This window comes from Glycine max, chromosome 6 (genome assembly GCF_000004515.6).
Source record: "Glycine max cultivar Williams 82 chromosome 6, Glycine_max_v4.0, whole genome shotgun sequence".
NCBI lineage: Eukaryota > Viridiplantae > Streptophyta > Magnoliopsida > Fabales > Fabaceae > Glycine > Glycine max.
The window spans coordinates 46,807,522-46,820,324 of record NC_038242.2 but is presented as its reverse complement, the minus strand read 5'-3'; the positions used below and the strand labels follow the sequence as shown (position 1 = coordinate 46,820,324).

The 12,803-nt window shown below is 34.6% G+C and overlaps 1 protein-coding gene across 2 annotated transcripts; it reads left to right on the top strand.

The window, feature by feature from the left end:
- The first annotated feature begins 5,011 nt into the window (after positions 1–5,011).
- On the top strand, positions 5,012–12,514 carry LOC100780669 (transcription factor GTE4). Of its 2 annotated transcripts, XM_003526190.5 has the most exons (5): positions 5,012–8,278; positions 8,375–8,420; positions 8,513–8,626; positions 8,741–8,813; positions 12,119–12,514. In XM_003526190.5, the coding sequence occupies exons 1-4, from the start codon at positions 5,540–5,542 to the stop codon at positions 8,797–8,799; spliced, it is 2,958 nt and encodes a 985-aa protein (XP_003526238.2). In that variant the 5' UTR covers positions 5,012–5,539; the 3' UTR covers positions 8,800–8,813; positions 12,119–12,514. The 2 variants fall into 2 exon arrangements, 1 of the variants encoding a protein (XP_003526238.2); XR_005892099.1 differs by having other exon boundaries at positions 8,513–8,813.
- The last annotated feature ends 289 nt before the right edge of the window (positions 12,515–12,803 follow it).

Genomic DNA, 12,803 nt, shown 5'->3' with positions numbered 1-12,803 from the left:
AAAAAAAAATCTTGTACCTACTTGTAATAATGCTTTATTTACAATGTTGTAGGTTTTGTACTTCTTGAAGCTAGATAACAAAGTAAGAAAACATAATTGGGAAAAACTTACTTGAGAAATAAGATTCATTTTAAGGACACCAATATAATGGGCTGGTTTGTTTAAAATTAAAAAAACAATTCTGAGATAAGCATTTTTTTAATAAGCATATAGAACTTATTTATCAAAATAAGCAATAAAAAACTTTTTTTAAGTAGAAGTAATTTGAACAAACATACTAAAAAAAACAAAATGGTACTTATTTGATTAAAAAAAAGTATTTTTTTTCAAGAAATATGTTTAAACAAAGTCACATAATATTAAAAAATCATGTAATTTGTCCTCATCTCATTTATCTATTAAAGATTTTTTTGTAAAGACATCTATTAAAGAATCAATATATATATATATATATATATATATATATATATATATATATATATATATATATTAATAATTAAAACATGGTGGTGCATTGATACATTCAAAATTATTAGTGCATTGTAAAATAATCCACGATGTGATAAGAAAATCAACTTAGAAAGCATTTAAATTGGAGGAAATACATTAATATATCAATGTTTTAGAAATACCTAGGAATTAAAATTAAAATAATAGGTAAAATTAATATGCAGGTATATGAACTATTTGACAATTTTAATTAGGTATCTAAATTTGTGTCCCTCTAATTAAAAAGATAAATACAAATTTAGGGACCTAATTGAAACAAAAAAAATCTTGAGACAACAAATAATGGTAAAGCAACCAAATTAAACCAAAAATGTGTATAATAACATAGTAACAAATAACAATGGCTAGGAAAAACAAACTATCAAAGATGATAGACAATTAATAATCAATGAGTCTTTTATAATTATTTTGTTAATCATGGTTTAGGCCAAGTTTAGAATTGGCAGTGTATACAACATTTGATCAAAAATAACATCTAAAATCTTTCCAAAATTGATGAAATCTCTAGGCAAATTTATAGATACTTTCCGTTTTAGTCAAAAATATTTTTCCTCAAGCATGAGGGACAAAAAAATTTAATAGTCTCTTTTTTGCTTTTCATGTTCGTACCTTAGAAGTTCATAAATTCATGTAATGAATAAAATACTTATTAGTGAAATTCTTTGTTTAATTAACCAACAACAGTTAATATAAGTAATAGTTGCTTGTGTCTCTTAATCAAGTAGTTTAGGGTTTGAATCTTTGTTGACCCTTAGGTATAAAATAAATCTTGTTAGGATGGAAATACCTACCTTGTGTGCACTCATGGTCCCCCAATGAAGATTATCACCCCTTTCGACAGGGACTACTTTGTACCATTGTCATGTTTAGAAAAAAAAAATCTTTGTTTAACTTCCTAAAGAATTACTAGATCGACACAGAATAATGACAAGTGTCAAAAAGGGAAAATAAAAACTTGGCCCTATTTGAGATGGTTGCGAGTTTTTTATTTTTAGGTTTCAAATAGAATTTTCAAAACAAAATTTGTTTGATAAAAATGGAGTCGAAATGATTTTTAAATAATTTTTGAAACACTTTTACACCTATTTTCAAAACCAAGACAAAAAGGTTTTTTGAATTTAGTTTTTAATTTAAAAAATACATATTTCTCACATTTGACAATGACATTTTTTATTGTCACCACCACTATTACCATTATCACCATTGTCACTGCCACCACCACCAATACCACTTTCATCATTGCCACCACCATTAGTGTCGTTGCCATTGCCACCGCCGTTATCACTATCACCACCTTCATCATTGTCACCACAACCACTACCAATGTCATCCTAGCCACCACCACCACTATACAACCACCACTTGGTGCCACCACCATCACTGACATCATCATCATCACCAACATTGCTACTACCACCACCACCATAATATCAGCATCACTGCCATTGTTATTATCACCACCACCACTACCAACAAAATATTATCTTTGTCACTACTACCACAACCATCACCAACATCGCTACAACCACCACCACCACCACACTACCACTAATATCACCTCTGTCACCACCACCAAAACCAACATTGTTACGATTGGCTGCCACAACCAACACCGCTACCACCACTATATTGTCATTGTCACCTCCACCACCACTGTCATCACGATCACCATTGGTATTTTTATCATAACCGTTGTTGCTGACATCACTTCCATACAAAAACACTATTAAACTAATTTTAATACAACATGAAACTTTCAAAATGAGCTTATTTGAAACTAATCATATTTTTAAAACTATTTTCAAACTAAAACTAAAAATTGGTTGTCATTTTTAAAAATTTTGATGCTCAAAACTAAAACCAACCCAAATGAGCCCTAAATTATATCTAAAACACTGTAGCAATTTCCTATCACTATTAAAAGTAAACCGCCAAAAACTATATCCAATTGGGTTGGTGATATTATGAATAAGAAATTATAATATTTTTTCTGTGGTTTACTGTAACCACAAAAACTAAATTGTCAATAAAAATCTTTTTCTTTTATAATTAGAGGTGTTCACATCTATTTCATCTCACTAATTCAACTTGATCTGGACTTAATTTTGGTAGGTTTAATTTTTAAAAGTAGATAATGTAGTATGAAGATGAGCTTGAGTTATAATTTAGGTTATCCCAATCCAACTCAATCTTCCCTACCAAATGCCACCAAAGAGTAATGTTGTATTTTTAATTATTATCTCATTAAACAATCTAATACGTTAAATAATCTTGAGTAAATAGTCATTTTCGTCCCTGAATGACTACTAGAGGGTTGATAAATTAATCTCCGAAAGATAAAAATTCAAATTTTAGTCTTCGAAAGTAAAAAAGTGTGACAAATTCATATATCCATTAACTTCCGTTCGTTATCGTTTATGAAAGTGTCTACGTGGCACAGAAATATCACAAAAATGATTGCCAACATGATTGTTGAATAGATTTAACTAAGATATCAGTAAGTTTTCATTAGACCAAAATGTCAGACCCCAAATTTGGTTTCATTTAAGGGTAAAATATAATTTAATTTTCATCTTCCCTCCTTTTTATCGTTGCAAGCATAAGATTACAATAAACACTTAAAAAAATAGGGAAGCAAGCATAAGTTAAAACAAACATAATAATAAGCATAATATTGATTAATAAGCATAATATGTCTATTGCTCTGAAATTTTTATTGTGGCAACATTAGGTAATGACAAAATCAAGTTGGGTCTCATTTTTTTGTAAGGATTAACTTAATGATTATGCATTTTTGTTTGAGTCTCGTATTTTGTGTAAAGTACTATCACATTAGAAATTTCAGAGCAACAAATAAATTATGCTTATTATTATGTTTATTCTAACTTATGTTTGCTTCCCTATTTTTTAAAATACTTATTATAATGTTAGGCTTGCAATGATAAAAGGGGGGGGGGGGGGGAGAGATGAAGATTAAATTATATTTTATCCTTAAATGAAATGAAAATTGAGATCTGACAAATTAGTCAAATGAAAACTTACCAACATTTTGATTCAATGAAAACTTACTAACATTTTTGGTCTAATGTATTCAACAACCATGTTGACAATAATTTTTGTGAGATTTTCGTCCCTATGAGCCACCTAGGCTCTTTCATTAACGGTAACGGACGAAAGTTAACGGATGCATGGATTTGTTGTAATTTTTTCCCTTTTAGGGACTAAAATTTGAATTTTCATCTTTCGGGAATGAATTTGTCAATGTTCTACACATTTAGGGATAAAAATAACTATTTATCCAAAAATCTAATAAGAGTAATATGATATTTTTATCATAATAAAACATATTTTTTTTATCAAAAAAGTTAAATTGCTACCCTCAGCAAGGAAATAACCGTTTAAAAAAATTTAAAAAATATTCTTTCGAACAATGTGATTTTTTTTAAAAAATAGATATAAAACATGAAAAAAATTCCCAATTTAAAATTACTAGAAAAATAAAAATTTATTCTCAACCAAATGTCTCAAAATCTCAAAGACATATAATTTTTTTCATACAATTTTAAGATTGATTTTAAATAATTAAAAGTAGAAAATATTTTTTAATAATTAATAATAAATATAAATGTACTAAGTGTTTTCTTGCCAAATACAAATTATTCCACTTTTAATTACTGATATTCACTTTTAGAGTTCATTTGGAAAAATAACAAAAATAAAAAATAGATGGAGGCAAAAGGAAAGAAATCTAAAAATTAATCCTTGCATTGATAGTTTGTTAAGAAGGAAAGAGAGTAAAAAAAAAAAAAAGTAAGTGAACCATCTTTTTTTGCAATAAAAAACTTAATGTTTTTTTTTTTAGATTTACACATTTTTTCTTTTTAAAGATGTTTATGTGATTTTACACATATTTTTCTTTTTTATACTTTCTACCCAATTAAATAAGATTTTTTTACTTTTCTTTTTTACTGAACAATCTAAAAAATATTTTATTTTTATCTTTTTCTTTTTTTTCTTTCGCATTTTCTATTAACAGATTGTTTGGTCAACTAATTTTATATATTTTTTTGTCAAATCAACTATTATGAAAAAAAGTAAAAACTAGATTTTCATAGTCACGGGCTTTGATTATTGAGAATCTTCCAGGCTTTTCTGACCCATAATATCACAAAGCCCACATAAGCCCTACCCAGTAGTACCCACCCAACCCAAACTCAATAACCAAAAAACCAAAACAACAACATTCTCCACTCGCTACGAGGGCGCGTGTTTAAACCTTCCGAGCACTGATACGCACCAGCCAGACCGAAACCCACTAAACCGGAGAGTAGAAAACACGCGCCACCCCCGCCTAGGATAATTTTTCAAATTCCCGCAAACGAAACTCCCCGCACTAAATCCCTTCACCCTCCCACCATCGCGTGAAACACACGCAGCATGCCACGTCACTCCCCATTGGTGCGTTATAAGCACGCTCCACAGAAGCCAGTGAGTCCACGTCGCGAATTTTCGGTGATATCATGTTTCCCGGGCACGGCTCTTTGTTGTTTAACCCCCAAACGCGCTTAAGCCTGGTCCACGCTTCCCCTCACGAACGCACCGTTGCCGTACACCTGTGATGATTCGATAAAACGACCAGCGTTTCGAGAAAGAGAGAGAAACACGAAGCGTTCTAGAGTGAGGAAGAGAAAAAAAAAAAACACACACACAGAGCGAGAGGGTGTGCGTGTGTGTGTGAATGCGTGTGCGAGATCTGATCGGAAAACACAAAAGGTAATCGAGCTTTCGAAACCCTGAGTATTTCTCTTCGTGATTCGTTTTTTACGGTTGATCTGGTTCTGAGTGAGGCTTGGGGATTTTGGCGGTGGAAGGAAGCCCTAGGAATTTCTAGGGTTTTGATTTTTTTTCTTCTTTTCTTGGGTTTTTGGTTTTGGTTTTTTGGTTTTTGTGTATTCTTTGATTTGGTGGTGTGTAAAACCCTAGGATTTGGGGGATTTGGTATTGGTGTTAGGATTAGGGTTTTGGATGTATGGCTTCGGAGCCTATGGTTGGAGGAGATGATGAAGCCAGAGAGAAACAGAGATTCGGGGAGAGAAAGGTTTACACGAGGAGGAAAGTAAAGAAAGACCCTAAAGCCGTTGCTTCCGCCATTGAAAATAACGGCACCGCCACTTCCACCGTTACCAATGACAATAGTGTCAGTAACAGCACCGTTCAGAAGAGCAACACTGGTGAGGCCAAGAGCAAAAGTGATAATGTTTCGGTTCAGCCTCCGGCACGGCAACAAGCTGTGCTGGAGGATGGGGATTCGGCTCAGCCAAAAGTGGGTTCGGGATTAGAGGATGGGAATTCGGGGCAGCCACAACTGGAGGATCAAAATATGGTTCAAACTGAAGTGGGTTCAGGATTGGAGGATGGGAATAAGGCTCAGCCGCGAGGGGAGGATCAGAATATGGCACAGACGCAAGAGGGATCGAGATTGGAGGATGAGAATACAGCTCAGCCGCCAGGGGAGGATCATAATTTGGCACAGACGCAAGTGAATTCAAGATTGGAGGATGGGGATATGGCTCAACCGCAATTGGATGATCAGAATATGGTTCAACCTCAATCAGAGGATCAGAATATGGCTCAATCTCAATCAGAAGATCATATTATGGCTCAACCTCAATCAGAAGATCAGAATATGGCTCAACCTCAATCAGAGGATCCAAATATGGTTCATCCTCAATCGGAGGATCAGAATATGGCTCAACCTCTAATGGAGGATGAGAATACAGCTCTGCCACAATTGGAAGATGAGAATACAGCTCAGCCACAATTGGAAGATGAGAATACGGCTCAGCTGCAAGGAAGTTCAAAATTGGAAGATGAGAATACAGCTCAGCCGCAAGTGACTTCCAGATCAGAGGAAGGGAATACGGCACAGCCTCAAATGAGTTCAAGATCAGAGGAAGGGAATACGGCACAGCCTCAAATGAGTTCAAGATCAGAGGAAGGGAATACGGCACAACCTCAAATGAGTTCAAGATCAGAGGAAGGGAATACGGCACAGCCGCAAGTGAGTTCAAGATCAGAGGATGGGAATACGGCTCAGCGGCAAGTGAGTTCAAGATCAGATGATGGGAATACGGTTCAGCTGCAAGTGAGTTCAAGAACAGAGGATGGGAATACAGCTCAGCCACAAGTGAGTTCAAAATTGGAGGGTAGAAAGTCCCCTCAGCCGGAAGTGAATTCGAGATTGGAGGATGGGAATTCTCCTCGGCCACAAGTGAATTCAAGTTTGGATGGGAATACAGTTCAGCCATCGGCAGTGCTGGTTTCTGATGACTCGCGCAGCCGGCAGCCTGATGAACCTTCTAGCCTCAATGTTCAGCAGCAGGATGATGGACCTTCAAGCCCCAACCGTCAGCAGGAGGCAGTTCCTAGCTCCCGAGACCTTATTTTGGGAAATGGGGTTGCGGAACCATGGCGGAGGGACCGAATCAAGATAAACCTGGCATCAAAATCAAAGCAGCAGATGCGGGAGCTTCGGTGGAAGCTTGAAAGTGAGCTTGGTGTTGTGAGAAGTTTGGTTAATAGGATTGAAGTGAAGCAGAGGCAAGTTGGTGGCTTTGGCAACTCAGATGTGCTTATTGACAGTGGGATTAATAATGTTGGTGGAGCCAAGCGTGCTCATTCAGAAGTGGCATCTGCTTGTGTTCCACGGGAACCTGCCAGTACCAGGCCTTTGCACCAGTTAAGTTTGTCAATGTTGGAGAATGGTCAAGGGATCTGTGAAACTGTTGAGAAGGAGAAGAGAACACCTAAAGCAAACCAATTTTATCGTAACTCAGAGTTCTTGCTTGCGAAGGACAAATTTCCGTCAGCAGAGAGTAACAAGAAGTCGAAATTAAATTGGAAGAAGCAAGGTGGGGGAGAAATGGGACATGGTTTTGGGATGGGATCTAAATTTTTCAAAAGCTGTAGTTCACTGCTTGAAAAATTGATGAGACACAAGCATGGTTGGGTGTTTAATTCTCCTGTTGATGTTGAGACTCTTGGTTTGCATGATTATTTTACTATCATCACTCATCCAATGGACTTGGGAACTGTGAAGACAAGGCTGAACAAGAATTGGTACAAATCACCAAAGGAGTTTGCGGAGGATGTGAGACTCACTTTTCGTAATGCCATGACATATAATCCACAGGGACAAGATGTTCATATTATGGCAGAGCTTTTATCAAAGATATTCGAGGACAGATGGGCTATAATCGAGTCAGATTACAATCGGGAGATGAGATATGGCTTTGATTATAGGGCAGCTCCCCCTGCACCCTCACCTTTGTCTAGAAGGGTTTCTGCATTTACACCACCACCTCTTGATATGAGAAGGATTTTGGATAGATCAGATTCAATGACACAGACTCCAAGACTCATGAGCATCACTCCATCCAGTAGAACTCCAGCTCCAAAAAAGCCAAAGGCAAAAGATCCTCATAAAAGAGACATGACATTTGAGGAAAAACAAAAACTAAGCACTAACCTTCAAAGTTTGCCTTCAGAGAAGCTTGATGCTATTGTACAAATCATTAAGAAGAGAAATTCAGCACTTAATCAACATGACGATGAAATTGAAGTGGACATTGATAGTGTGGATGCTGAGACTCTCTGGGAGCTTGATAGATTTGTTACCAACTATAAGAAAAGTTTGAGCAAAAACAAAAGGAAGGCTGAACTTGCTCGAGCTAGAGCAGAAGCTTTGCAGCAGAATGCCATCCAGAAGGTAAAGAATAAATTTTTTACATCTAATTGCCATGCTTAGTTGCTTACTTTGGGGAACAATTATTGCTAAATACTTTTTTATCTTTATCTTTTGCAGAGTCAGGCACCAGCTATGGCAGAGATTCCAAAAGAAACACAAACAGGTGAACTTCTAAGAATCAGTATTGGTGTTTTTGGATTGTTTATCTCAATTATTTATTTAAATGAAATATTTCATCTGCCTGTATGTGTACAGATGAAAGGAGTCTTCCCCAACCCTTGCCTGTGCAAGGGAGAAATCAAGCGGATAATGGGAGTAGGTCAAGCAGTTCCAGTAGCTCCAGCAGTGATTCTGGTTCTTCTTCAAGTGGTACATTGATCAATGATTTAGAATCTATCTTTCATGTTATTTGTTCATATACGTGCTTTTGCTGATTGTGGAAGTCAAATGTCCTGTCTTTCTCATTTGTATGTGGTGTTGCAGATTCTGATAGTGACAGTTCCTCAGCATCTGGATCTGATGCAGGGTCGCAAGGGACCTGACTATGCTCTGTCAGGTAGAGTTACAGCTCTTATGTTTTGTTTTGCTTTGTGCTGACGGCTTAGTGTTTAGTATGCCTTTGCTCCTGTGTGATATTTATCAGCACTTCTCCCTTTCCATTCTGAAGATGGATGTGTGTAGCTTTCAAGTGATTTTTTTTAAAACCTAGTAATGATTTTGCTGCTTATTAATGATCATTGCTGGTTTGTCATAAAGTGTGTAGTTGAGGGCATTGTGTATGCATCACATATGATTCAGTCATTATGATATTGAATACCTGTCTAAATTGTATAAAAAATGGGTGGTGTTTCTGCTGTTGGTGTTTATAATCAGTTCGTTTTTGTCAGGAAAAGATTTGAGGCTATTTTTTTCTTATTGACTCTAGCCCTTTCATCTTCTCTTGCTGTTTCATTGTTGTCAATTAGTGGGGGTGTTATTGCCCCTTTGGAAACATATTCCTTCTAAGGTCTCATAAAAGAAAGGTTTTACACAGTTGCACAAAGTCATAAACTTCAGTGACCATTTTTTATATTAGCCTGGCAGTAAGATGGCTATTTATTTCTGAGTGTAGTTTGTACTGATTTAATGGTTTTATTATATGCCTAGACTTTTCTTTGATATCAATATCTTATGTCATCTTCTCTTGGTTGTGGATGGTATTTTTCTTCTGTGGTGTAATTTGTTAAACCAATGATATTGTATATTAATTACTTTTGTAATTTTGATCTAGTAATCTATTTTCATGGCTATTTTAAAATATTGTAGTGGGTTGAGGGGAAAATATTTAGGGAAATTATTTAGGTTGACTGTGCCTTGCCTTTTAGGAATGCATAACGACTTTTTTTCTTCTAACAGTTGAATTATATACTTAGCTTTGTAATTAATTTTGTTTAATTATTCAACCGATTTTTTTCCCACTTTATTAGCATTTATCATGATCTGGTTCCTTCACTATATTTTGTTTCTGCTAGTGCCAATTTTTTACCTCAAGACTTTACTTTTGTAGCTTTTGTGCTGTTTATTTGTTTCTGTGGATTTGTCTCTATTCATGCTCTTTTTGGATGTGATGACTGACATTTTCTTCTACAGTCTCTTTTCTTTTGGGAACATTTTTGTTTAAACAAAATTGATGTGCTGAGCAAAAAAAAAAAAAAAAACAAAATTGATGTGGAATTTGCTGGTCATATTGTTGCCCTTGTGACATGGGCTCTTCTCTAATAGGAAAATATATTTGTTTATTTATATTTGTTGAGTTTAAAATTAATAAATGCTAAAGCAAAATAGATGAGTTTATTCGTGTTTTTTATGTAGTATTTGGCAATTTTTTTATGCAGTTTTTGTTTTCTCTAATAGTTGGCCAATAATGCTTGTATATCTAGTATTTATAATTTAAATTGTGTGCTAGACTAACAATGGGTCAGTTTGTTTAAACTTAGTTGTTGAAATAAGCACTTATTTTAATAAATATAAGCAGCTTTCTTCTTTTTAGTGTGTTTGTCTAAACTGCTTAAAAAAAACTTCATACCCCATTGCCCAGAGGCTTTTCGCTATGCGAAGGTATGGGGGAGGGATATTGTACGCAGCCTTGCCCTTGCATATGCAAAGAGGCTGTTTCCGGATTCGAACCCATGACCAACAAGTCACCAAGGCACAACTTTACCGCTGCACTAAGGCACAATTTTAAAAAATTTCTGCTTATTTTAAGAAGCAAATCCTATCTGCTTCTTAAATAAGCGCTTATTATTTAAAATTTCTTTTTTAAAGTTTAAACAAACTCACCCAATATCTGCTTGAAATTTTTTTGAAGTAAGTTCTGCTGGAATCGCAAATATTGGTTATCTGAGAAGTTTAATGTTTGATTTCTTACCTTGTATACCTCCTCTAAAAGTATTTGGTCCCTGTAACTAGCTATTTATTAGAGGCATTCCCAGATTTGTGAGTAATGAGTGTGTTACTGTATTTTTTTTTAATGTGATTTCCCTTTAATTTTGGTGACTGCACTCCCCTTGTTAGCTAGCAGCTTTGTCACATCTTGTCAAAATTGTAGTGTTTTTACTGGACGACAAATTGGAATCTTAATATTCATGATTTGAATCCTACAATTCAATATAATTTGATTAATCACCTATCTATTTGTATCATAAGATTAATAACAAATAACTTTGATTCTTAATGTCCTATGGTGCAATGAATGATTCGGTGTGATTTCATATCATCAATAAGAATCACACGATCAAACAATGTTATTGAGGAGTGCTAGGAACACATTTTCTAACATACTCTTTTTAATATACTCTTATCCATTGGTTATAGTTTATTGAAAATTACAAAATCATGAGAATAATTAAATATGATGTGAGTCTTGCAATTTTTTATTTTCAATATACTTCAACAAATTTTAATGTGTTTGAGAGTGTGTTCCTAGATTTTTTTTTTTCATGTTACAATTTAAACTTGTATGACTTTAGAATTTATTTCACAAGTAATTGACCGATCACTTGTGAATTTATCCTATTTGATTATTGCACTACTTTATTTTATTAACTCATTTAATCCATACACCCTTTGGTATTTCATTTCATTCTTCTCAAACAGAAGGCTTCACTTATATATAGCTAATAATTTCATTTTGAGGCTTATGGTTAAGTTGTTTTTATCTATTTCTAGTTTAAAATAATTACATCGAACATTTTATGTCATTTATATAATATATTTAAGGTTATTTTTCAATGTATCTGAATCTTACAATTTGATACTAATTATAATTCACAATACAAATATTAGCATGGCAATTCAATGAATTCATGATTTGAATGCTGTACTTGTTTATATAGTTGATTTTGAAAAATGTTATTTCTTGTTTTCTATTTGTTGCCTTTTTGGTGTACTGTCTAAATGCTTCATTATGATATGCTTTATTAGAGACCTAATTTGCATTTCTTTACCTGATCCAATTTAAATTAGACTTGGGCTTTCTGATACTTGTTTTTGGAGGAGCTAAAATGCCATGGAGCATAATGCCCTCGGACATTTAGTTACATGTAATATCACCTGGTCTTCTGAGTTCTGAGCCCCAAAAGAAATAGCAGATCTTTAGGAACATTTCTGGTTTCTCTTGTGCATTTCTCAGCATTATCTTTTATGATGCATTCTACAGGTTTAATAGTATGCTTGAATTAATTCACACGTGCTCCTGTACGTTGCCTTTGTTGTCTGAAGCTTATTTTTCTTATGATTGTTGAAGTCATTAATCATTGAAGCTTTGGAATTGATCTACTGCTAACTATTTTTCCCATTACTTGTTTTTATTTCATGTTGCAGATCTCAGATTTTTAGAGTAGATAGTGTCTTGATGCCAGCCTATTTTGGTTTTTTGAAGCTTCCAGATTATGGATTTTAGTGTAACAGTCGGGTTATAAAGGAAGCGTTCTGAAGGCCGTGGGTGATCCTCCTGATGCAGCCTGGGATTTTTTCTTCCCATTTGTTTGAACTGCTACTCCAATGCTAATCGTGGCCTTGTTGGAATTCTTGACACAAATTCTTGTATAATATTTGGTAGGATGTGATGATAGTTAGGTAGCTAGATTTCCGTAGCATATGTACATTGCTAACTACTGCTGCGCATTGAGTTCCATTTATAACTTATTTTTTACTTTTGTGCTAGCAGATTCAAGATCTTGGTATCATATGAAGATAATATGTAATTCATTCGTGAAATCTCATTCCGTGTAGTTTACAAACTATGAAAAATCCAACTGAGGATCTAATCGTAGTTAGTTAACTGTGTCTGTCAAATGACAACATCAAGTCTTTAACTGGTTTTTCTACCCTAGACTCCCTGCATTGCACCTAAACATGTTGACTTTCAAAATAGTTTGTGTTTATTTACGCGTTGTGGGAGAGTTGGCATGGTTCCTAAGTGCCGTTCTGTGAGAAGCAAAAGGGGTTTCTTTCGGATGAACGTACACCCTTAATTTAGCTTAGAAATCTCAGTGAATACTTTTGC

Bases quoted from the DNA above. Each gene is read 5' to 3' on its own strand.
- LOC100780669 (XM_003526190.5), top strand. From the start codon at position 5,540: ATGGCTTCGGAGCCTATGGTTGGAGGAGATGATGAAGCCAGAGAGAAA. The intron at 8,421-8,512 runs GTGAACTTCTAA...GTATGTGTACAG, and splicing joins TCCAAAAGAAACACAAACAG to ATGAAAGGAGTCTTCCCCAA. The intron at 8,627-8,740 runs GTACATTGATCA...GTGGTGTTGCAG, and splicing joins TTCTGGTTCTTCTTCAAGTG to ATTCTGATAGTGACAGTTCC.